This window comes from Puntigrus tetrazona, chromosome 2, assembly GCF_018831695.1.
Source record: "Puntigrus tetrazona isolate hp1 chromosome 2, ASM1883169v1, whole genome shotgun sequence".
In the NCBI taxonomy this organism is placed as follows: Eukaryota; Metazoa; Chordata; class Actinopteri; order Cypriniformes; family Cyprinidae; genus Puntigrus; species Puntigrus tetrazona.
The window spans coordinates 12,190,857-12,203,598 of NC_056700.1; the positions used below are offsets into that span (position 1 = coordinate 12,190,857).

The window sequence follows — 12,742 nt, forward strand, 5'->3', positions numbered from 1 at the left end:
CAGTGTCTTTAGGTTTTCTAAAGTCAATATGTAACAGCTGCCTTCTTATGCCACCCAAATCTTTGTTTTCTTGAAGAAACCTCACTGCTACTAGCTAATTAAACATTTTAGTAAAGCGTCAAGTATAACTTTTCTTTCCTCTCTGACTGACCAGCCTCGTCCTTGAGGTGCTGATAATGGGTTCAAGCACAGTTCACTCCTCCACTTTATTTCTCATGGTGGCAACCGGGAAAAGTTTTCGCAAACTTTTTTCGACCGCCTTTCCAGATTGACGGTCTTCCTGTCCAATCACGTTGTCGAAGAACATCTGAAGTCCCTCCCACAATCGGCGCTCCAGGGTCAATGGACTAATCAGAAAGCGCCAATCCCCCCGCCGCCATTTTGTAAGGATATAAGAAATACTAGCAGGTCTACCTCCCATCTACGACAACCTGTAGTTTTGTTAGTGCCATGGACGGGTAAGTTGAAAACACCCTCAATTCAAGTTTGTTGCCCCTTAAACCTGTTTTTGTCTTTGATTATTGTATGTATAGGCGAGAATTAAAACATTACGGGCGTTTAAAGTGTGTTAAATGACGTAAAGTGAAGTGGAAATGGTGAATTTTTTTTTGACTCGCCTCTGCCGCTCTTCATGTCTCCCGAGCCGGAAGAGCCGAAAAGTTGGTCCAAACTGACCACCAACCTGTTGCAAGTAGTCTAATTCAGACAGCTTCGTGAAATATAAGCGAGCTAGAAATGCAGGATTCTTTAAACCACACGCTCAATCTGAAAGGATCAAACGAGGCTTGTAACGTGCAGAAGCGAAAGAACAGCCACTATTTGGCAACCAACGTGTCTCAGTTTCCGCATTGTTGTTGGGTGGCTAGCTAATTACCTGCTAGTCTGCTAAACCGATGCCAGTTCAACTTTATTTTTTGCTCTACTCGTGTGTATTGTCGACGCACGTTACACATTTTCAATGATTACTAAGTACGTTTGATAAACACACGAAAGTCCGATTACAGTGCCTGTTTTACGTAATGACGCGGTGAAGATGTCACTAGTTGAGAAATAATCTTGATTTTTAAGGTTTGAATAATATTTTTTTGTTTGTGTAATTAGGTAAGTATAATGGATAATGTTTAAAAGCCTGTACATACTTCTGATTTTATAAAAATACAAAAAAAAAGAGTACGTGTTCTATCCGATGAGGATATTTCTATTGAAATGTAAATCGTCAGGTTACTCAACATGTGTCTAACCTTCATAAATGCATTTCTTTATCGTTACTAAAACAGAAACGGATATGTAAGGCAGAATGACAGTCTTCAGTTTACATAAAGTTAGTGGTGACCTGTCGTTGAGCACAACGTCTCCTTTTGCATTTAGCGGAAGTTAGAAAAACGTGCAGGTTTAAAACACGACGCGCATTAAAATCCTCTTTGTTTTTTTGCAGCCGTTTAGAGACTGATCTGTATCCTCTGGGATCCAGTTACGTCACTGAAATAGAGTAAGTTTTGCATTTTTATTAACTGCTTATTCACATGAATGGACCTAAATTGAAGAATTTAAGATCTTTACAAGAAAAAATGTGAAAACGGATTGTAATTGTTGATTTGGTAGAGAGTGGCCGAACAGGCCTGTTTTGTTTTACTGTTTGTCTTGTGTATCAGGTTGCCGCCTAGAAGGTGCAGCCTTAAAATGTAACACTCTTTTTGTGCAACAGTTCCTCCTGAGCTCATATTACAAATGTAGAAACTAACATAACCTAAGATAAATCTACGTTAGCACTTTTTAGCTTGCATGCAAATTATATTCACGGGGGGGGGCGTATAATTGGAACATTGACAGATTAATAAACTGAATTTTTTTCACCATTTATTAATCAGATTAATGATTGTCTTTGCTTCAATTCTGTTTTATCACAACTTAAAGTTTTGCTGCATTGCCATCAAATATTCTTTAGCATCGAGGCTTATGCGTCTTCTAATATTCTGTTTTATCTTTCTTTTATAGCAGTGTCCATGATATAACGGTCGGCACAAAGGTATGTTGTGTTTTGTTCAGTGACAGTACTACTTTTGGTTGAATATGTTTGTTTTTTGTACATTTGCTGCTTCCTCTCTTCCTAAATTGCTGAGACAAAGAGATCTGCTAAATTGCTGAGCCTGAAATTCTAGCCCCATTTGACTTTGCACCTGTAATTTATTGTAGTCAAAGGTCACCTGCTGTTTAAACAGTCACTGTGATAAGTGACTCAAAAGTGAAAGTAGCCTGCTCTAAAAATCTTGTAATTGCTCCGTCGATGTTACGTACTTGTCGCAAGTAGCAAAATACAACTTCGCTCAAAGTAGTTGTTAGTTTACAGTATTTCATTTATTATAATTTATTTTCGTGTTCATGCATAGTCCGTTGTTGTTCCTCCTGATGTCCCCCACACACGTGAGGAGTAGAGATGTAGTAGTAGATTGAGTCGCAGCCCTGTCGGAGTCTGAGCACTAATTACTGTGGCTGGAATGCTGTGGTTGCATTCCTGTCTCCCTGACCCCCTTATTCAACACACTGTGCTCTCGCCCAGGAGGCTTGCACTTTGTCAATGGATGTAAACATGTTGGCACCTGCAAGCCTTGAGCTCCTAGAGACCAATGTGGGAGTCATGGTTCTCTGCTTGAGGGTGTGTGGGTTTTTTTTTTTTTTTTTTTTTTTTTCCTTCCTCCTCTTCTCTGTCCTAAGTGAGTGCTTAAGCTGCAATGCCCCTCAGTTAAAAATAGAGGAAGGAAATGCTGGAGTTGGGTGGATGTCTCGCTCAAACAATGGATGGTTCAACCAGAGAAAACTTTCCTGTCATAACTGCTCTATGAAAGATGTTGAAACCTGATTCCTGCAGGTTTTAGCTGGGAGGAATGTAGTGTTGTCCTTTTTTTTTTTTTTTTTTTTTTTTTTTTTCCTCCCATATTATTGACTGTGTTTACGCTGTAGGCTGCTTATTGAGCCTTCGGGGCTGTGTTTTAGGTAAACTTTATCCAGGGTGTGGTAAAGTGCCCTTGAGGCTGTTCGTAGTAGATTGTTGGGGGGGGTTGATCAGCCCGAGGACCAGGCGTTCAGCTTTGGTAACAATACTTTCCTTTGGGCTGAAACAGAACACGCATTGTTGTAATAGTGTAAAGGCTTTGGCTTATCCAGTGCATGTGACCACTTGAGCAGAGACTAGCCATTTGAAGTGGTTTATTAAGAGAGTGATGCTGAATGATTTGCTCATTGCTCCACTGGCCAGCCAAGTGGCTCCAGCTTGGCCTTGAGTGAGAGACTTTGTGTTAGTGTTATGGCAGGACACAGCTGCCTCTGTTTGCATTTCTCTTTCTTTGTCTTGCTTTTACCAGCAGTAAACTGTATATATAGATGAATAGGTTAGAAATAGTTGTAACTTTTAGGAATAGAAAATTGATTGTCATTTTAGAAATGTATTCAAATTGATACTTTTTAATGATTGTGCAAACAAATGACAACTAGGTGGTTACTAATACTTGTCACATGACTTTCTATAATTCTGTCAGATGATTTTAACCCTTTTAGGAATGCATCTTTTTTTTTTTTTTTTTTTTTTTTTTTTTCCTCCCTTGATCATGATCTTGCTTTTGTTCAGGTGGTTTCCTTCTTGGTTTTACTTTGGGTTCTTCTGTTTTGAGGTTTAAGTGTCCTATTTTGAAAACCTTGTACAGGCATCCTGCTTATTGAACCACTTTGCTTGTCCTTTCAGAGGGGATCTGACGAACTCTTTTCCTCCTGCATATCTAACGGACCTTATATAATGAGCTCTGGAGCAGGTAAAGTTTTTTTTTTTTTTCCCTTTCCTCTCTCTCAAAAGTAGATCAAATTGATTTCAAACAACTTGGTTCATCAGAGAATCCTGGGGGGGGCAAAACAAAACATTTTAACTAGTAAAAAATACTTCTTAAGCAGTGAATGAGCATATTAGAATTTGAAGTATGTGATGCTGAAGACTTGTAATGGCTGCTGAAAATTTAGCTTTATCATAGGAATAACGGTACACAACTTAAACTGTTAAGAATTACTAAATCTTACCAACTGCAGCCTTTTTAATATGGACGTTCTTGAGAATTAAGTGAGATTGAGGTTGTGTTTTTCCCGTCAGCAAATGGTAATGACAGCAAGAAGTTCAAAGGGGACATCAGGAGCCCAGGCATTCCTTCACGAGTCATTCATGTACGCAAACTGCCAAATGACATAAATGAAGCAGAAGTTATTTCTTTGGGGCTTCCCTTTGGCAAAGTGACCAACCTTCTGATGCTAAAAGGAAAGAACCAGGTAAAGAAATGGCCGTTTCCTTTTTTTTTTTTTTTTTTTTTTTTTTTTTTTTTACAAAATCTAATTACCCTGCTTTGACATACACCATTGTGCCTGGTCTTATTGCGTTATCTTCTCACAGGCCTTCCTGGAGATGAACACTGAGGAGTCAGCACAGACTATGGTCAGCTACTACTCCTCCGTCACCCCTGTCATCCGCAACCATCCCATCTACATGCAGTATTCCAATCACAAGGAGCTGAAGACTGACAACTCACCCAACCAAGTTGTGAGTACAAATTACATCACATTAGGCATTCAATCAAGGGCAATTACTCAATATAAATGGATCTTTTGAGACTGATAATGTATACTTGTTCTCTGCCCCCTCCTTTCCCATAGAGGGCACAGGCAGCACTGCAGGCGGTGAATGCGGTACAGACAGGAAGCATGTCTTTGAGCACTGTTGATGGAGCAGGCATGGGCAGCCAAAGCCCTGTTCTGAGAGTCATTGTTGAAAATCTTTTCTACCCAGTTACTCTTGATGTTCTTCACCAGGTACTGTCATTCAAACTAAATTGAGAAAATGCTCAAATGCTTGTCAAAATGCTTAATTCGTTTTAATCCCCCCCTACTTAGATCTTCTCAAAGTTTGGCACCGTTTTGAAGATTATAACCTTTACCAAAAACAACCAGTTCCAAGCACTGGTCCAGTACTCAGATGGAATGACTGCTCAGCATGCAAAACTGGTAAGTGGCACAGTGGATCAATATCTTAATGGATGAATGGGCAGCTAAATCCCTTCTGAACCCTGTAATCATTTGGCTTAACATTCAACAGTCTTTAGATGGGCAGAACATCTACAATGCTTGCTGTACCCTTCGCATCAGTTTCTCTAAGCTCACCAGCTTGAATGTTAAGTATAACAACGATAAGAGCAGAGACTACACTCGCCCTGACTTGCCTACCGGAGACAGTCAACCCTCCCTCAATGCACAGACGATGGCTGCAGCTGCCTTGAGTAAAGCTTGATCTACTACTTTATTGTATTTAATAAATGGTAGGGCTGCACAACTGACAAATTATACACATTTTAATATTAAAAAATTAATATAAAAAAACGGAAAATATTTTAAACTGACTTGTGTAGTAATAAAACGCATGTCAACTATGCGTAGTGTTTTGTTTTTTTGTGAAAATATGCATGGTATTGTTACACTTAACAGTAGAAAGAAAAAACACCTAAACACTTGGACGTTGATTGATTTCTTGAACAATTATGTAATTTTGGCATCCATATTTGTAATTAGAAGTGTAATTGTGCAGCCCCAATTGGCATTTTCAACATCTCTAAAATCATATTTAAATGAAATTTATTTCTTCCCAGCTGCTCCTGGTATTATCTCTGCATCACCATATGCTGGGGCTCATGGTTTCCCACCAACATTTGCCATTCAGCAGGCAGCAGGTAGGTCACAGCCTTTATAATGGATCTCTGTGGATTGCAGTGGCACAGTTTCTCAGCATATCAACAATGCTGTATACTGATGTCTGTCCCTCCCGCAGGTCTGTCTCTGCAGGGTGTGCCTGCTGGGGCTCTTGCATCGCTCGGTGTCCCCGGTGCAGCGGCGGCGGCTGCGGCGGCAGCTGCAGCAGGACGCCTGAGTCTTTCTGGTCTCGCTGCTGGTGGGAACAGTGTCCTGCTGGTCAGCAACCTTAACCCAGAGGTTAGTAGTTTAGATTCCCTTAGCTATTAGTTTGTTAGACTTTGGTTTGTTTCAACAAGCCAGACATGATTTGGTTAGAACTGTATAGCTGATAACTAGTTTTTGAGACCCAAAGTGTTGGTGGGAAATAATTAGATGGCATCTAGCGAATAACGAAATGCTTAATGCAAAGTCTTCTGTGTGTTTATGACAGTGTGGAGGCTCATTTGCTATTATACGAACATGCATTTCAAACGTTTCTTGATATTTGTTGACTCTTGTCTGAAGCCATCTAAAACATTTCATTTCTAGTGTTTCTTTTAGAGCTATGAGTGTGTATATATAATCTCTCTTTCCTGTATTTCATTGTTAATCTTTTCTCCTTTCTTATTTATTTCCTTTAGTGTTCCTATAGTGAAATGCATTTAATTTTAGCACGTTCTGCTGAATGGAACACTATATATATTTTTTTTTTTTCTTTGTGTATACTGACCTTGTTTTTTTTACTTCCTTTTTTTTCTTGTTTCTCTCCCTCCCCATTCCCCTTCCCCTTTTTATTATTTTAATACCTTGACCTGGAATCTTTTGCCAACTGATTTGCACCACCTTTGTCATTTTTTTATAATTTTAAATTCCCTACCTACTCAAACAATATGGTTCCTAACTGACACCAATATTTGGTAATTTTATTTTTTTTGCTGTGCGACCAACACACAACATCCCCAAACCCTCCACCACTATGTTGTCGGAAATCTCCTCCTTTACCTCTACCCTTCCCCCACCTTTCCATCATGAACAATATCACCCACCTTCATGATCCTACCACCGTTTTTCGCCATTCCTGTGGAACTGCCTCGCTGTGGACATGTTCAACCTCCACTGTCCTGCCTCCGATCTTTTCCTGTCCCTTCCTCCCTACGCTGCCTTCCTCTGCTGTCTTAAGAGCGTTACGCCCCAATGCCTCTTTATTCTTTTCGGTATGTTATCATTGGCATCTCCTTTTTATTACCTTTTTTTTGTTTTCATATTTTAACTTCATCAAAAATGTGTACTTTGGTTTGTATATGTGGGGTTTTAGAGAAAATGGCATATCAGCTGGAGCTTTTTAGTCTCCTTAATTTGGCACATACTAAATATCTATTGTCAATGGCTATGTATCATGTTTATATTAATTGCTAAGTTTGAACTAATCCTTGGCCCACTTGCTGATATCTATTTTTAAAGCCTTTTTTTTTTGTGAATTTCTACCTATTGTAAATGCCATGCCATCTGAAAACCACATTGAATGTAAAATGTCTAGGAAGCCGCATGTAATTATAATGCTGTCAGTACAAGTACAAATTTCCCCCCAGTCTCAAGTAGTGTTAAAACTATTAGAGAGAACTTGTGTAATCTGTGGTTGTTTTAAATGGATTTTTTAAATTTTTTTGTGAAGTTGGGCCAAAATAGAAATGTAGTCTTAGTATAGTGTATACTGTATTGCATGCCTTACTTTAACCATAAAACTTCTAGATAAGGTGAAATTATTTTTGGTTGTAATCAATTTATCCGCTTTTTAAAGTCATGTCCTCACTTGGCTATCATTTTTCTTTTTGTAGGTGTGTATGGTGACGTCATGAGAGTGAAGATCCTATTCAACAAGAAAGAGAATGCTTTGGTGCAGATGTCTGATGGAACCCAAGCCCAGCTAGGTATTCCTAATATTCTCTTCATTAAGAATTTTTGAACTTTAGAAGCTTAATTCTACTACGCTAACCTGTCTTGTCCCTTTTAGCCATGAGCCACTTGAATGGGCAGAAACTGTATGGCAAGGCTTTGCGGGTCACTCTGTCCAAACACACCACTGTGCAGCTGCCACGTGAAGGTCATGAGGATCAGGGGCTCACCAAGGACTACAGTAACTCTCCCCTTCACCGTTTCAAAAAGCCAGGCTCCAAGAACTACTCCAACATCTTCCCTCCTTCTTCTACTCTCCATCTTTCCAATATACCGTGAGGCCACTAAACTTAGACCTCTCTTTTGGCAGTTTTTACGTTTTTTGTTTTATTTAACACCAGTATCTTCTCTTTACAGGCCTTCTGTCACTGAGGATCACCTCAGAGGCCTGTTCCTAAGTTCAGGAGCTGTGGTTAAGGCCTTCAAGTTTTTCCAGTAAGACTTTCTACAAATTAGTTTTTGTACAGATGCATTTCTGATATTTCCTGGAAGTTTTACTGGATGTTGTTTTTGTTCAGGAAAGACCGAAAAATGGCTCTCATCCAGTTGGGCTCCGTGGAGGAAGCAATAGAGTCTCTGATCAAATTTCACAATCATGACCTTGGCGAGAATCATCACCTCAGAGTGTCTTTCTCAAAGTCCACCATCTGATGGGAGGCTATTTTGTTTTAGAGAAGGTGAAAGGACTGTCACTTTAGACCAAACTGTAAGCCTTCCACAATTTATATCACTGTGGACAAATATTTTCCACAACACACACTTCATCATTCCTTTATTATATCTTTATTCACATGTATGTCTATTTGTAATTCCACTGTAAACCCAATGTGATTTTTTTGGGTTTTAATAGTACCTTTTTTTTTTTTTTTTTTTCTCAGACGGTTTGTCTCATGATTTATCATTGGCACACATCTGTTTTGGATCATAGATGCTGCGTAGTTTACACTTGTGCCTCTGCGGAAAGCCGCACCCTTTCAGGTTGCACACGCAAAGCCTTTTGTTTTTTGAACCTATAACTAACTTTTTCAAAGCTATTCCCTATTTGCCTTTTCCAAAAAAGCAACGGTGCCTTAAATGGTGCTTAAATTGTATCTTTTTTTTAACGGCCTTAGTAATGTCTGTTTTTGGCTTCTTTTCAGGAACCATTAACCTCAAACATACAAAAAAAAAAAGATTGCCTGATGTTCCCAGGTGGTCCCTGTTTAAATTTGACTAGTGAAAGTGCAGGAATGTTTTCCTGTGAAAGGCAGCAGCTAGTTCAGAGTTCTTCGCAGGCTGTGGTTTTGTACCCGACTGTCACAACTTATTGCATATAGTTATTCTATATATATATGGTTCTACTCCTTTTTATGTACCCTTTTTTGTATAAAATTATTCTAGTTTCATTCCATATAAGTCTCTCACACTTGTATACTGTATCGTCTTTTTTTGGGGGGGGGCATTGGCCCACTTTGCTGTCTAGACCATCATATTTCCCATTTAGTTGGGAGCACTTTTTTTTTTTTTCTCCCCACATTTCCCTGTCACTTATTAAAGGTTTTGTTGATTGCAAAACCACTTGCAACCAAACCAGGGTTTGTTGCCTATGGTTGTTTTTGTTTTTTATATAAATGTTGAGTTTGACAAAGGCAGTTAAGTTGACAAGAGGAGTTCTAATGAACTTAACAGTATGGACGCTCCAGATCTCACGTTTCTCCTGGGTCCATTTGTCACTTTCCTTTTGTGTTAAAGAATATTAGCATTAGAGTCTTAATCTTCTGTGACATTTTGTGTGAACCGAGACACCTGTGATAAGACTTCAGACTGTTTTTAGCACTTCTTTGTGTGGTGGGGAAATGTTCTTTTGTGACGCATCCATTTCATGTTGATTGTAGCATGAGTCTTGAGACGCAGACATTTCCATTTTATTTTGCAGCTTGTACTATTAGGGGAAAGTCTCAGTTTCTATTTTTGCAACTTGGCAAAATATTGGCTTTACTGACAGGTGTTGAGCTTGTTTGGGTGTTTTTTTTTTTTTTTTTTTTTTTTTTTTTTTTTTTCCCTGAAGGGTAGCATGATGGACCAAAGCATCTTCCCTGTTCTGTCAGCCAGTTTTTGATATCTTTGAGATGTATCTTTTACTGTGCAGCATCATTTGTTTTATCAACAGTTTTGATTTCAGTGGGCAGAAGGCAAAACATTGAAGGCTTGTGTATATTATTGCCTTTGTTTACAAGAAGAAACAGAAAAATTACAAATTCCAGAATACATTGTTGCCTTTTTTTTTTTTTTTTTTTTTTTTTTTTGCTTTATCAATTTTTTTTTTTCTGTTATCAGATAACAGAACCAAACAGAAGTCTTAAAGTAGCAACAGAGCTCCTTTCTATTGCGTTAGTAAAACTTTCTTGTTTTTCCCAGTATGGATGTAATGTTGAGAAGCAGGGTGGGTGAGGGCTACTGTGTATATATAATTTTTTTTTGTTTTGTACAAGTAATTGAAAATCAATTTCTGTCAAACGTGTATATTTTGATAAGGTTATAGCAGACATTCAGCTCATTGTAGAGCCTTTTTTTATTACACGGTATTAAAAGAGATTCCAACACGTTGTGTCTGAACATGTAATTGCCCTCTTGAAAGTTTAACCTTCTTTTGATATAGATGCTCATACTTTTTCCTGTCTTCAATAAACCTTTCTCTTTCTTGCTTTTACCCCTTTTTTTTTTTTTTTTTTTTGTCTCAATTTCTGAAGTTTTTAAACATCTTGACCTTTTTCACTTTCATCTTTATGCTCTATCATGGTTAATAACCCCTTTTTGACCTTCCTTTTTGTTTGGGAGAGACCTCGAGTGACTCATTGGTTTCACTACCTAGTTTTTTTTTTTCACCATCTATTCGCTGTTGCAGGATGTAGAATATGTGCAAATTTTAGACTACATGCTAAGTCTGGATGTCCTGTACGGAGCACATTTAGGGCTTTTTAGAAGTGCCAAATGATTAGATGTTGCATCATGACTACTTCCTCTCATTGGTCTTCAAAAATAGCTAAACTTTTTTTTTGTAATTTAGCATTTAAATCTTTAAAATTTGTAAATTGTCAAATCAACATCTCAGGAAAATGTTGAGGTTTTAAATCAAAATGACTTACGAAACAGGACGTTGATTTCATACATAATCTCAAGAGGACATATTTTGAGACATAAATGAAAAGGAATTTTTAGTTTTCTATGAAATATAGTTATTTATGAGCATTGTGCCCCCAAAACAATATGCAAGTCAGGTTTAGTTCATGGTTTTTCTATTTAATTCATCTAAGCAATGTAAAGACTTAACTCAGAAGTATTTTTAATTGGTTAAACAACTTTTTTTTATTATAATAATTCCATTGTTACCATGCTTTAACTTTTCATATTTGGATACATTTAAGCTGGAGTTGTGCATTTTTAAAGGGGAAAACCTATAGAGGGACTAATACTGAAGTCTATATTATATTTTGTATGAAATATGAAAAAAGATCTTTGATACGTAATGTTATATGAAGATCTTTGAACAGCAGGTGGCACACTAGCTTAAGTTTTAAAACTAGGTCATTTTTTTTTTTTTTTCATTTCGGTGCCTTTTGGGCTTTGATACTTGTGGAAAATGAGTTTCTAAGTGTCTGTTTTATTATAGAGGAGCTTGTAAAATGTTTTAACATTAGTGCTTGACAAATTACACAAACTAAGTGTCACCCAGTTGTGTAACACTTTTCACAACCTTTAGGAGACTCAAAGCCTGTATACCTTGTGTCTGGATTGTAGTCAAAGTGTACAGCATGCTGTGTGATTTAAGATTGTATTACCAACAACAAAATTAAGCTGTTCGTCAGTCTACAAGAGCCTTTGAGGGGGGAAAAATGAGGTAAGTGCATGCCTGGTTCAGGTAATAAATGCTGGATTTGGATGGAGTTGAGATTTAGATTTGAAGGAAAGGAGAGACCATAGGTTAAGGTTTGGAATGTGTTGAATTAAATTTAGCCAATATGCAATGCATAAATCGACTCCCCTTGAGGTCACTGGACTGGACTAGACTCACATGGGGTGTGTTCTGATAAAATAGTCTGCCTTTGCCTTTTTTTTTTTTTTTTCCTTACAGCATTCTTGCTTATTTCTTTTATCAATCACTTTTTCTTGCCAATCCGCCTATCTCTTCCCCCCATCTCTTTCTCATTTTCTAAAAGTATTGCTTGCTTTTCTCAGGGTCAGAATCCTTGGTATGCCTCTGCTGCACATCCCTGCAATCAAAATGATATACATAAAATATGCAAATGGATTTCATATCCAAATAAATAAATTCAGATCCAAAATCCAGATGTCCACCCGATTAGGATCATGGAGGCATCAGGACCATAACGGACAAGACGTGGAGTGGGTCCAAAAATTGTAGTCCGTTACTGATTACAAAAACTAGTTTGTAACATGAATTACACAAATTAGCTAATGTCGTCTGACAGTTTATATAAGTATTTTAAAAAGTATTTTAAAAGTATTTTATTCTTTGTGATCAGTGCAATGAAATGCATTAAATATTACATTAGAGCATGAGAAATTTTTTTTTTTTTTTTTTTTTTTTTAATTGTATATACTCTAATTAGAAGAACCTAATGGTTGGTGATTAAGTAATCCAGAGTATTTGTAATCCGTTACGACCCAGCACTGTGTGTGTAATCCCTCCCTCCCTGTCTGTCTCCACACACACACACACACACACACACACACACACACACACACACATACAAGCATATATAATGGGGACCCTTATTGGAAGAGAATCATAGGAATGGCAGGTTTGGTGCATTCATAGAATTGAGAGGCATGGCATTATTGGGCCAGACATTTTTCACGGTTGAGAGAGTTTCTTTATTGGATCAGGTAAAGCAGCTCATTTAAAGAGGCGCCAATCCATATTATTGAGAAAGTTATCTACTAGCCTCATACCGCACTCTGTTTTTCAGATATTTAAATAATTTGCCACCAATGCCATTTGCTGCTTGACATTTCAGTTAATTATTAAGGTAGT

At 37.8% G+C, this 12,742-nt stretch overlaps 1 protein-coding gene across 1 annotated transcript; it reads left to right on the forward strand.

The window, feature by feature from the left end:
* Positions 1–372: 372 nt before the first annotated feature.
* ptbp1a (polypyrimidine tract binding protein 1a) lies at positions 373–10,289 on the forward strand. The gene is made up of 16 exons (XM_043219545.1): positions 373–458; positions 1,436–1,489; positions 1,996–2,026; positions 3,737–3,803; positions 4,133–4,305; positions 4,427–4,573; positions 4,687–4,842; positions 4,924–5,034; positions 5,126–5,306; positions 5,673–5,753; positions 5,852–6,012; positions 6,935–6,968; positions 7,590–7,682; positions 7,766–7,982; positions 8,065–8,142; positions 8,226–10,289. The coding sequence occupies exons 1-16, from the start codon at positions 451–453 to the stop codon at positions 8,356–8,358; spliced, it is 1,725 nt and encodes a 574-aa protein (XP_043075480.1). The 5' UTR covers positions 373–450; the 3' UTR covers positions 8,359–10,289.
* Positions 10,290–12,742: the final 2,453 nt, after the last annotated feature.